Raw genomic sequence first — 12,738 nt, 5'->3', positions numbered from 1 at the left:
CAAGGGTAATTTTCTTGGGAACCATAATAGATTCCTTATCAATTAAAAATTTTCTGACAGAAGTCAGGAAATCAAAGATTTTCGATTCTTGCCTAGCACTTCAGTCCTTTCCTCTGCCATCAGTGGCTCAGTGCATGGAGGTAATAGGTCTGATGGTAGCGGCAATGGACATCATCCCGTTCGCCCGTTTCCACCTCAGATTTCTGCAGTTAAGCATGCTCCGTCAGTGGAACTGACTTGGTCTTCTTTCCATACATTTTACTAAATTTTACCATTTTTATGTGTTTGCTTCTTCGGAAGCAGCCTTTGGTAGAAAGGTTCTTCAGGCAGCTGTCTCAAGTGCCATTTGATTTGAGTGTTTTGATATTTTTAAGAAAAACTTAAATAATTTTTGGGGATTTCATTTCTCAGCGTATATAGCCGTTTTTATTTTATCCCTCCCTCTCTAGTGACTCGTGAATTTCAACAACTTGGGTATTATATACCATACGTCACTAGCTCATGGACTCTTGCCACTTACATGAAAGAAAACATAATTTATGTAAGAACTTACCTGATTCATTTCCTTCATAGTGGCAAGAGTCCATGAGACCTACCCTATTTTTTGGGGGGGTTATGATTTTTTGTATAAAGCACATTATTTTTCCAGTTCTCTTTCTTTTTTTCTTTTTTTTATGCTTATAACTCCTTTTTTTACACCTCACTACTTGGCTATACGTTAAACTGAGGTGGGAGGTGTATTTATCGGCATTTTGAGGTTTGGTTAACTTTGCCCCCTCCTGGTAGGAATGTATATGCCATACGTCACTAGCTCATGGACTCTTGCCACTATGAAAGAAATGAATTTATCAGGTAAGTTCTTACATAAATTATTTTTTTTAACTTTTTTTCTTTTTTCATATACCCAAGACCTGAAATACAGGCTTCTAAGCAGCATGCCCCCATTTCCCTATACTGTCCATTGTAATTTTTCAATAAATTTGCACGGTTACGTCATCACATTATTGCCTTTCACTATACAGGCCCGATCGCCGGGGTGGGAGTCGATGGGAGCCCCCAGATTGCCCTCAAGGTGGGTGAGTGCTAGCGACAACTCTGAGCCGTCGTCGGCACCTGACTGTGAAAACTTGCGACGGCTCAGAGCTGTCATTAGCACTCAATAACAATTTTAATGTAGACTGTGCCTTTAAGTTCGCCCTGATTTGGTGGGCTTGTGGGCTTTACTGCTTGGGTATTGAATCCCACATATGATGAATCATGGACTGTCATCATTATATTCAAGCAAACCATGACCCCGATATTTATTATCTTTATTTGGAAGCAGATGTTATATAGATAATATATGATGATTTATTATCTGTTATTTAATATTCCCTATTCAGTGCCTATATGAAATTAATGAATTACCGTTATGTATTTTGTCTTATTATCTTTAATTACATCTTTATCTGCTTTTAGTTATTAATGTTAAGACCATTATTAATATAAACAAAAAAATGTTTTGTGTCTTATTACAGGTGCGGCCAAAGCCAGCAGCACAAAATAACATTCCTATTGCTCCTGCACCTCCCCCCATGCTGGCAGCTCCACAGCTCATTCAACGGCCTGTCATGTTAACCACAAAACTCACACCTACATCACAAAACTCTATCCATCCTGTACGCATTGTTAATGGACAGCCAACAGCCATCTCGAAAGCCTTTACCACTGCACAGGTCACCGGTTTTGTGATTACTGCTCCAAGGTTGGCGACTCCACAGACTCTGCAGCTTCCAAAACCAAATGTGGAAAAGCAGGTATCTCAACTAGACTTGAATTTGTTGGCAATGATGACTGCACTTTTAGGGTGTTTTCATAGCATAAAAAAAGTCCAATTCTATTATTAGTTTAGTCAAACAGCAATGCAGTGTTAACTGTAAATTCGTACAGCAAAACATTGTCATTATTGAAGAACTGAGTTTTAGGTGAATTTTTTTTATAGTATTTAATGGCTTCTTCTCTTCTTTTTTATATTAAACATAAAATAGCAAGACGAGAGTCCACCACAAATTCGCGTCCTGACCACTGTTAGGAGGCAAAAGATACTGCAACGCACCAGGGCTTAAAATCCATCCCAATTTTCATCATTCAAAGTCATTTTCTTTTGCCTCCCTGATGAGGAGTGACGTAAAAGTGAAGTGCAGATCTGCTAGTCATTGTGAGGGGTCCTCTAACCGATCCTCCTCGCAGTAACCTGTCATTCAGAAAGGTAGAGAAGGGGCCCCATGTAATATAAGGCGGGCAGAGCTTCTCAACATGCAAAGCTGTCCACCCACCTTCGCTGCATACGGACAATGGATCTGTTCATCCGCTGGCTCTATGTATCATTACACACTCCGATAATTGTGTCATACCCGCCCCTTGCGAGAGTGAAGGGACTGTCCATCACAGAGAGCAAGCAAGCTCTCTGTGGTTTCTCTTAGTCACCTCTGAGGTGGCGAAGTGTGTAAGAAGCAGCGTTCTAATGACCGCTGCTTCTATCATTGCGGGAAGCAGGCTTGCTCTCGCTGCTTCGTACATGGAGCCAAAAGAGTTATCAACCAGGCAATGAAATGTCCTTTCTTAGTGAGAAATGTCACAGGCCTCCCTGGTAAAATGTAGACTTGTCCGCCAATCTTCTGTGTTGAAGATGCTGTTACTGATCCTTGGCATTGTGCCTGTATCCTGTCGATTTTTACTACCTGTAGAATTTTTCTACCCTCCCAGTGCATATGTGCACACTTATGTCACTGCATTCCACATATGTTGTGAGAGGGTAGCAAAATTTGACGGCTAGATATGAAATCTTGACGTTTTATCTCCAAATGCAGGCTGCTCGCACCCGCGATATGTAAATAAAATCAACTAAACTGTTTCTCCAAAAGTAATTTGCAGCTCCATATGTCATCACAATTAAAGGTTACTCCAAAATTCATTAACCTTTAGCCACCAATCAGCAAGCGCTATCCAGGTGCTGAACCGAAAATGGGCTGGCTCCTAAGCTTTACATTCCTGCTTTACAAATAAAGATAGCAGGAGAACAAAGAAAATTTGATAATAGGAGTACATTAGAAAGTTGCTTAAAATTGCATGCTCTATCTGAATCATTAAAAACAAAATTTGGGTTTAGTATCCTTTTAACATTGCAGTATTTATGTCCCTCCTGCACCCAAGAATCGCACACTGTGTTTATATATATACCCTCCTGTGGCTGTACCAGCATAACCTTTAATTAAATATATGCTAACAGTGAAGCGAGGATTTACAGCACACTCTATCCTTATTGGTTGGAAGATCAGGCTTCTCATTAGCTATACCACCTGTTTAGAGTTTGTAGTAAAATAGCCTCTATATAGAGCAGCCATCAAATATACAGGTTGCTTGAGCGACATACTGTATACCAGGGCTCAAAATTTCCACTCGGCCACTCTCCCTGTGTGATCAGAAATTGAACTGGGACGAGTAGAGAGCAAGATAAATACTGTCTCTACACTGTGCAAAATGGCCAGCTTAATGTATATATTTGTAATAATTGTATTAAAATTACTTAGTTTGTTATGGTTTAAAATAAAATAAATGTGAGAAATAATTGCATAAAAAGGTGTTTCATAATGGCTAAACATATGTGAAGGGGGCTGGGTAGTGGGTGGGATGTGATGGGTGAGATCAGAAGCGGCGAGTGACATTTTGGCCTGGTTAGTAGCTTAGGACTTGAAATTTGGAACCCTGTATATACTGCAATGTTAACATTTGCTTTAAAATAAATACAGGTATACCACGCTCATATAGCGGGTTAGGGACCGTTGCCCCGCTGTAAAGTGAAAACTGCCTTAAAGTGAAACATGGCAGTTTTAGCTTTCTTTTTACTTGCCAGTGTGTTTAAAGACTTGAAAACATGTTTGAACTAACATATATTAGGGGTGCAATAGTGCCACGTTTAGTTTAACACTAGCACAGTACAGCATTCAATTAGTATTCAATAAATACTGTACCTGTAAAATAGGGTCAATTACTGACACAAATTGCACTGTAATGCTGTAAACAGAGTGAACTAAGCATAACAAAATGGTGGCAGTCACTTTTCTCGCAATCTCACGAAGATTACAGCACTGTTTCAAAATCCTTGGAGATGAACTTCAGCTCCACAAAGCGCTGTATTAGCGAAGCACTGTAAAGTGAGGTATATCCAGGGCCGGATTTCCCGTTAGGCACAGTAGGTATGTGCCTACAGGCGCCTTGCAGTGAGGGGCGCCTGCCTGTCAGTAATACTAAAATTAATGCCCTTTTTTTTTTTTTTTAAAGAATTGTGCTGCCAGATGCTTACAGAGACGAGTGTTTCATTGGGAATATGTTACAGCAGTTGAGGGAGCCATGAAGGAGAGAGGGGCAAAGATTAAAACTAAACCCCTCCCATTTTCACCAGGCATGTTTAGTTTCACTTTTATTTTATGTACTTCTGTTGCCTCACACAGCCAAGCTCCATGCTGATGTGTAGCAGACACTTTTTGTTGAGGAATGAAAGCTTCAGAACAACAGGTTAGGACTGTACAAGGCTTCTAATGCTGCCTAGAATGACAACATAACAAACAGAGCACTTTAACCCCTTGGCTACCAGAGAGGGTTGCAGTGTATTCACTTGTTATGTGCTGTAGGGCATTTTGATAGCCAGGGGGTTAAATTCTGCTTCAGGATGAATGTTTTTGTTCTATAAAGGCCTTGGAGGTGTGGAGGTTATGTGGGACCAGCTGCTCTGCTCTTTATTACAAGTTGCCAATTGTGATTTACAGCCTTTAGGGCACTTTGACAACAAAGTTTGTAGACTGTAAGGCTGTAAAATGTGTATGTGTGTAAACCACTCACATGGCATATTTGTATGTATGTATATGTGTGTATATGTGTATGTGTGTGTGAATATATATATATATATATATATATATATATATACACATACATACACACACATCACATTAAAAATTGTTAATCTGTTCTTTTATCAAGTAAGTGTGGTATTTTTGTATTGTGGTAAATTTAATTTCTAATTTTAAACACATTTGTTGACCCCTGGATTACATATAATCTACAACATTCCATGTTTTACTTTGAGAGCAACATCATATTATATTTATATTTCAGAACAAAATAAATGTAACATCTGTGTGTATTTGTACCAAAAATATCAGAGTTCTCAAGATTTTTTTTCATGTAGTGGAAAAAATACCTACATTTTATATTTTCTCCTACATTGGTGTATCCGGTCCACGGCTTCATCCTTACTTGTGGGATATTCTCAATCCCTACAGGAAGTGGCAAAGAGAGCACACAGCAAAGCTGTCCATATAGCTCCCCTCAGGCTCCGCCCCCCCAGTCATTCTCTTTGCCGCTCTAACTAGTAGCATCTCCCCGGGGGTGGTAAAGAGTATGTGGTGTTAGTTGTAGTTTTTTATTTCTTCTATCAAGAGTTTGTTATTTTAAAATAGTGCCGGCTTGTACTATTTACTCTGCAGCAGAAGAAGATTTCTGCTAAGAGGACTATGATTTTAGCACCAGTAACTAAAATCCATTGCTGTTCCCACGCAGGACTGTTGAAACCAGATAACATCAGTTGGGGGGAACAGTTTGCAGGCTTAACTGCTTCAGGTATGATCAGTCATTTTTCTAACAAGACCCAGTAATGTTAGAAGACTGTCAGAAATTCCCTCTGGGATAGGTAAGCCATTGTTATTAGATTCAGCAATAAAAGGATGGCTTATTTTAAGGGCTTATGCTGGTTGACACTATTGTGGGCTAATCGATTGCTTTTTAGCAAGTTTTCAACTTAAATAGGTGTTTTTTTTTATCAACTTAAAAAACTTTTGGGGATTAATTTGCGCCTGGCACTTAGTTGGACACCTAATCTAGTCAGAAAGGCCCCTCCACTCTGGTATGCAGAGGAAGGAAGCCTCATTTTCGCGCCTCAATTGTGCACTTGTTTTGACTAGCCAGTTCATGCAGCTTCACGTGGGGAGTCCGGAGGCATCAGGAAGGGCTCCAGGGAGGCTTATATTCTTACCAAAATAACCCTAAGGAAGGTAAAAGCCACAGGGCAAGCTGTGGCAGAGTACTGTAGTGTGTTAACCGGTTAACTGCTATTAGCTCCGGTTTGGGCGAAAATTTCATAAAAATCGGATGTGTTTTTGATGGTTTTTTGATGTTTCAGTAATAAAGTGAGCACTTTTATTATTTAAAGAGACAGTAACGTTTTTGTCAAAAATAAATTTTTTTGCATTGAAGTTACTTTTAAGTCTGTTAAACATGTCTGAACCTTCAGATAGCCTATGTTCTCTATGTTCAAAGGCCAAGGTGGTTCCCCCATTAAATTTGTGTGAAATGTGCTATAGCGTCCAAACAGCTTAAGGACCGTACAATTGCACTTAAAGATATAGCCCAAGATGAATCTTTAGCTGAAGGGTGTGAAGATAGCTCGCTATCCTCCCCTTCTGTGTCAACACTAGCTATGCCCGCGCAAGCGATGCCCAGTACATCTAATGCACCAATTGCGATTACTATGCAACAGTTAGCGGCAGTAATGGATAATTCTCTCTCAGCATTTTTATCCAAACTGCCAGCTTTTCCTAGGAAGCGTGATTGCTCAGTTTTAAACACAGAAAATGAGCAAGCTGACGCAGAGGATAATTTATCTGTAGTGCCCTCACATCAATCTGACTTGGCGGTGAGGGAGGGCCTGTCTGAGGGAGAAATTTCTGACACAGGGAAAGTTTCTCAGCAGACAGAGCCTGATGCCATAGCATTTAAATTTAAGCTAGAACACCTCCGCGCCCTACTTAAGGAGGTCCTAGCTACACTTGATGATTGTGATCCTTTGGTGATCCCTGAAAAATTGTGTAAAATGGACAAATTCTTAGAGGTCCCAGTACACACTGATGCATTTCCGATACCTAAGAGGGTGGCGGATATCGTGACTAAGGAGTGGGAGAAGCCAGGTGTACCCTTTGTTCCCCCTCCTATATTTAAGAAAATGTTCCCAATTGTTGACCCTAGAAGGGACGCATGGCAGACGGTCCCTAAGGTAGAGGGGGCAGTTTCAACGCTAGCTAAGCGCACGACTATACCAATAGAAGACAGTTGCACTTTCAAAGATCCTATGGATAAAAAATTAGAAGGTTTACTTAAGAAAATCTTTGTTAAACAGGGTTTTCTTCTTCAACCAATTTCTTGCATTATTCCTGTAACCACTGCAGCGGCTTTTTGGTTTGAGGAACTAGAAAACTCGCTCCAGAAGGAGACTTCTTATGATGAAGTCATGGACAGAATTCACGCCCTGAAGTTGGCTAATTCTTTCATTACTGACGCCGCTTTCCAGTTAGCTAAATTAGCGGCGAAAAATTCTGGTTTTGCAATTGTGGCGCGCAGAGTGCTTTGGTTAAAGTCTTGGTCGGTGGATGTGTTGTCCAAAACAAAATTACTTAATATTCCTTTCAAGGGTAAGACCCTATTTGGGCCAGAGTTGAAGGAAATTATTTCAGATATCACTGGGGGAAAGGGCCATGCCCTTCCACAGGATAGACCTTTCAAGGCTAAAAATAAGTCTAATTTTCGTTCCTTTCGCAATTTCAGGAACGGACCGACTTCCACCTCTACAGCCACTAGGCAAGAGGGTAACGCATCCCAGCCCAAACCAGCATGGAAGCCATTGCAAGGCTGGAACAAGGGCAAACAGGCCAAGAAGCCTGCTGCTGCTACCAAGACAGCATGAAGGGGTAGCCCCCGATCCGGGACCGGATCTAGTAGGGGGCAGACTTTCTCTCTTTGCTCAGGCTTGGGCAAGAGATGTTCCGGACCCCTGGGCACTAGAAATTGTTTCTCAGGGGTATCTTCTAGAGTTCAAGGACCTTCCTCCAAGGGGAAGGTTCCACATGTCTCGCTTATCTTTAGACCAGATAAAGAGACAGGCATTCTTACGTTGCGTAGAAGACCTATTAAAGATGGGAGTGATACACCCAGTTCCAACAGCGGAACAAGGACTGGGTTTTTACTCAAACCTGTTTGTAGTTCCCAAAAAAGAAGGAACTTTCAGGCCAATTCTGGACTTAAAAATTCTAAACAAATTCCTCAGAGTTCCATCATTCAAAATGGAAACCATTCGGACAATTTTACCAACGATCCAGGAGGGTCAATACATGACTACCGTGGACTTAAAGGATGCGTACCTGCATATTCCTATCCACAAAGATCACCATCAGTTTCTGAGGTTCGCCTTTCTGGACAAACATTACCAGTTCGTGGCTCTTCCGTTCGGTTTAGCCACTGCTCCCAGAATTTTCACAAAGGTGCTAGGGTCCCTTCTAGCGGTGCTAAGGCCGAGGGGCATTGCAGTAGCACCTTACCTAGACGACATTCTAATACAAGCGTTGTCCCTTCCCAAAGCAAGGGCTCATACAGACATTGTTTTAGCCTTTCTCAGATCTCACGGGTGGAAGGTGAACATAGAAAAAAGTTCCCTGTCCCCGTCCACAAGGGTTCCCTTTCTGGGAACAATAATAGACTCCGTAGAAATGAAGATCTTTCTGACAGAGGTCAGGAAGTTAAAGCTTCTGAACGCTTGTCGAGTTCTTCAATCCATTCCTCAGCCCTCCATAGCTCAGTGCATGGAGGTAATAGGACTAATGGTTGCGGCAATGGACGTGGTTCCTTTTGCTCGAATTCATTTAAGACCATTGCAACTGTGCATGCTCAAACAGTGGAATGGGGATTATGCAGACTTGTCTCCCCAGATTCAAATGGACCAGAAAACCAGAGACTCACTCCTCTGGTGGCTGTCTCTAGATCACCTGTCTCAGGGAATGAGTTTCCGCAGACCGGAGTGGATCATCGTCACGACCGACACCAGTCTTTTGGGCTGGGGCGCGGTCTGGGAGTCCCTGAAGGCTCAGGGTCTATGGTCTCGGGAAGAATCTCTTCTCCCGATAAACATATTGGAATTGAGAGCAATATTCAATGCGCTCCAGGCATGGCCTCAACTAGCGGAGGCCAGATTCATCAGATTTCAGTCGGACAACATGACGACTGTAGCGTACATCAATCATCGGGGAACGAAGAGTTCCCTGGCGATGAGAGAGGTATCCAAGATCATCAAATGGGCAGAGGATCGCTCCTGCCATCTATCAGCAATTCACATCCCAGGAGTGGACAACTGGGAAGCTGATTATCTGAGTCGTCAGACTTTCCATCCGGGGGAGTGGGAACTTCACCCAGAGGTTTTTGCCCAGTTAACTCAACTATGGGGCATTCCGGATCTGGATCTGATGGCGTCACGTCAGAACTCAAAAGTTCCATGTTACGGGTCCGGGTCCAGGTCCAGGGATCCCAAGGCGACACTGGTAGATGCCTTAGCAGCGCCTTGGTCGTTCAATCTAGCTTATGTCTTTCCACCGTTTCCTCTTCTCCCACGGCTAGTAGCCAGGATCAAACAGGAGAAGGCTTCGGTAATTCTGATAGCTCCTGCGTGGCCACGCAGGACCTGGTATGCAGACCTGGTGAATATGTAATCGGTTCCACCATGGAAGCTACCTTTGAGGCAGGACCTTCTAATTCAAGGTCCATTCGTACATCCAAACCTAGTCTCTCTGCAACTGACTGCTTGGAGATTGAACGCTTGATTCTAGCTAAGCGTGGGTTTTCGGATTCAGTTATAGATACCCTGATTCAGGCTAGAATGCCTGTCACTAGGAAAATTTACCATAAGATATGGCGGAAATATCTTTGTTGGTGCGAATCCAAGGGTTACTCATGGAGTAAGATCAGGATTCCAAGGATTTTAGCTTTTCTCCAAGAAGGATTGGAGAAAGGTTTGTCAGCTAGTTCCTTAACCCCTTAGTGACCAGGCCACTTTTCAATTTGTTGACCATCTGGGACCAAGGCTATTTTTGCATTTCTGAGATGTTTGTCTTTAACTGTTATTTTCCTCTTACTCATTTACTGTACCCACACATATTATATACTGTTTTTCTCGCCATTAAATGGACTTTCTAAAGATACCATTATTTTCATCATATCTTATAATTTACTATAAAAAAATTATAAAATATTAGGAAAAAATGGAAAAAAACCACACTTTTTCTAACTTTGAGCCCCAAAATCTCTAACACATCTACAACCACCATAAAATACCAATGCTAAATAGTTTCTAAATTTTGTCTTGAGTTTAGAAATACCCAATGTTTACATGTTCTTTGCTTTTTTTGCAAGTTATAGGGCAATAAGTACAATTAGCACTTTGCTATTTCAAAACCATGTTTTTTCAAAATTGGCGATAGTTACATTGTAACACCAATATCTGTCAGGAATCCCTGAATAACCCTTCAAATGTATATATTTTTTAAAAGAAGACAACCTAAGGTATTAAACTTGGGGTATTTTGACTTTTTTCATGCAACCATTTTATCACCAATCTATGCCAAAGTTTGGGGGGGGGGGGAAATAATTTGATTTTTTGACAAATAGCAATTTAAGAATACATTTACTGATAAAATGGTAAGGGTTACTGCCAAATAACACCCTAATATGTCTTCAGTAGCATCTCCTGGGTACAGTGATACCACCCATGTATAGGTGTGTCGGGTTCTCTGTGGGCTAAAAGCCCTTATTTTTAGAGAGCGCATTCCAGTTTTTCAACTTGGAATTTTCACATCGGTCATCATGCACCCATGTCCTATTTGGGACATTTCTGAAGCTGGCCAATGGAATTTACCCCCATCAAACCATATATTTTTGAAAAGTAGACACCCTAGGGTATTTCAAATGCTGGTATTTTAACACTTTCCATGCACTAATTCAACCACTAGTCTTTGTCAAACTTTTGGGTAGTCATTTTTTTGTGTTATTTTTCACACACATTGTACTTTAGGCATGGATTTTCAGTTCCTGTTATGTGTTACTGCCAAAAACCACCTCAATATGTGTTCAACAATATCTCCTGAGTACAGTGATACCACCTATGTATAGGTGTGTCGGGTTCTCTGGGGGCTAAATGGCCTTATTTTTAGGTAGCGCATTCCAGTTTTTCAACTTGGAATTTTCACATCGGTCATCATGCACCCATGTCCTATTTGGGACATTTCTGTAGCTGGCCAATGGAATTTACCCCCATCAAACCATATATTTTTGAAAAGTAGACACCCTAGGGTTTTTCAAATGCTGATATTTTAACACTTTCCATGCACTAATTCAACCACCAGTCTTTGTCAAACTTTTGGGTAGTCATTTTTTGTGTTATTTTTCACACACATTGTACTTTAGGCATGGATTTTCAGTTCCTGTTATGTGTTACTGCCAAAAAACACCTCAATATGTGTTCAACAACCTCTCCTGAGTACAGTGATACCACCCATGTATAGGTGTGTTGGGTTCTCTGGGGGCTAAAAGGCCTTATTTTTAGGAAGCCCATTCCATTTTTTCCACTTTGAATTTTCACATCCCATGCACCCATGTCCTATTTAAGACATTTCTGAAGCCGGCCAATGTAATTTACCTCAATCAAACCATATATTTTTGAAAAGTAGACTTCCTAGGGTATTTCAAATGCAGGTATTTTAACACTTTCCATGCACTAATTTAACCACTAGTCTTTGTCAAACTATTGGGCATTCATATTTTTGTGTTATTGTTCACATACATTGTACTTTAGACATGTATTCACAGCTCCTGTTATGTGTTACTACCAAAGAAGACACCAATATGTGGTCACCAACATCTCCTGAGTTCAGTGATACCACCTATGCATAGGTTTGGGGGCTTGTTTGGGGGGTGCAATGCCAAATGTCTGACATGCGTTTGTGATTTTTTTTCACATTTAACATATTTTCTTTGCCTATCGTCTTTTTGGGGGGTCTTTTAACATACCCCAATTTATTTGTTTTCCATGAATGTGCATATATTTGAAAAGTTGACACCCCAAGGTATTGTATATGGTGTGCTTTGATGCCTTTGAAGCAACCGTTTTAGCCCAAAAAATTGGAGAAAGTGTATGGTGGTTATTTTTCAATTTTCATTTTTACAGACACATTGCTTTTTGACTATGATTTAGGAGAGACTGTTGTAAGTTATTGCAAAAGAATACTTCAGGTTGTTTTCTGCAAGGCACCCTGAGTACACCTATGCCCCCCATGCATAGGTTTGCCAGGATTTTGGGAAGGTTATGTTACAAATTTATGACTTGTGATTTTAGTTATTAACAATGAGAGTATTTCTTCTGATAGGCCTATCTTTAGTTTGTGGCTTATCGCATACCCCACTTTTATTTATTGCCATGAAAGTGTATATTTTTTAAATGTTGACACCCCAAGGTATTGTATATGGTGTGCTTTGATGCCTTTGAAGCAACCGTTTTAGCCCAAAAAATTGGAGAAAGTGTATGGTGGTAATTTTTCAATTTTCATTTTTACAGACACATTGCTTTTTGACTATGATTTAGGAGAGACTGTTGTAAGTTATTACAAAAACATACTTCAGGTTGTTTTTTGCAAGGCATCCTGAGAACACCTATGTCCCCCATGCATAGGTTTGACAGGGGTTTTGGTTAAAAAAAAAAATAACAGGCCCAATTTTAGAAAAAAATAGAGTAGTGAAATGTAAAAATCTGGCACAGTAAAAAAAAAAAAACCCATCTAACAGTAAACATAACCAAAAAAAAAATATATACAGGGAGTGCAGAATTATTAGGCA

The 12,738-nt window shown here is 40.7% G+C and overlaps 1 protein-coding gene across 1 annotated transcript in view; it reads left to right on the top strand.

Annotated features, from left to right (window-relative positions):
- Window positions 1-12,738, top strand: part of PHF21A (PHD finger protein 21A) — a 631,407-nt gene that overhangs the window by 369,518 nt on the left and 249,151 nt on the right. Inside the window, exon 8 of the mRNA XM_053720295.1 lies at window positions 1,518-1,796. Within this exon, the coding sequence (XP_053576270.1) occupies window positions 1,518-1,796 (279 nt within the window). The remainder of the gene's footprint in view (window positions 1-1,517; window positions 1,797-12,738) is intronic.

This window comes from Bombina bombina, chromosome 7 (assembly GCF_027579735.1).
Source record: "Bombina bombina isolate aBomBom1 chromosome 7, aBomBom1.pri, whole genome shotgun sequence".
Taxonomy (NCBI): Eukaryota; Metazoa; Chordata; class Amphibia; order Anura; family Bombinatoridae; genus Bombina; species Bombina bombina.
Note: the sequence above shows the minus strand (reverse complement) of the source record. Positions and strands in the feature narration are given on the sequence as shown.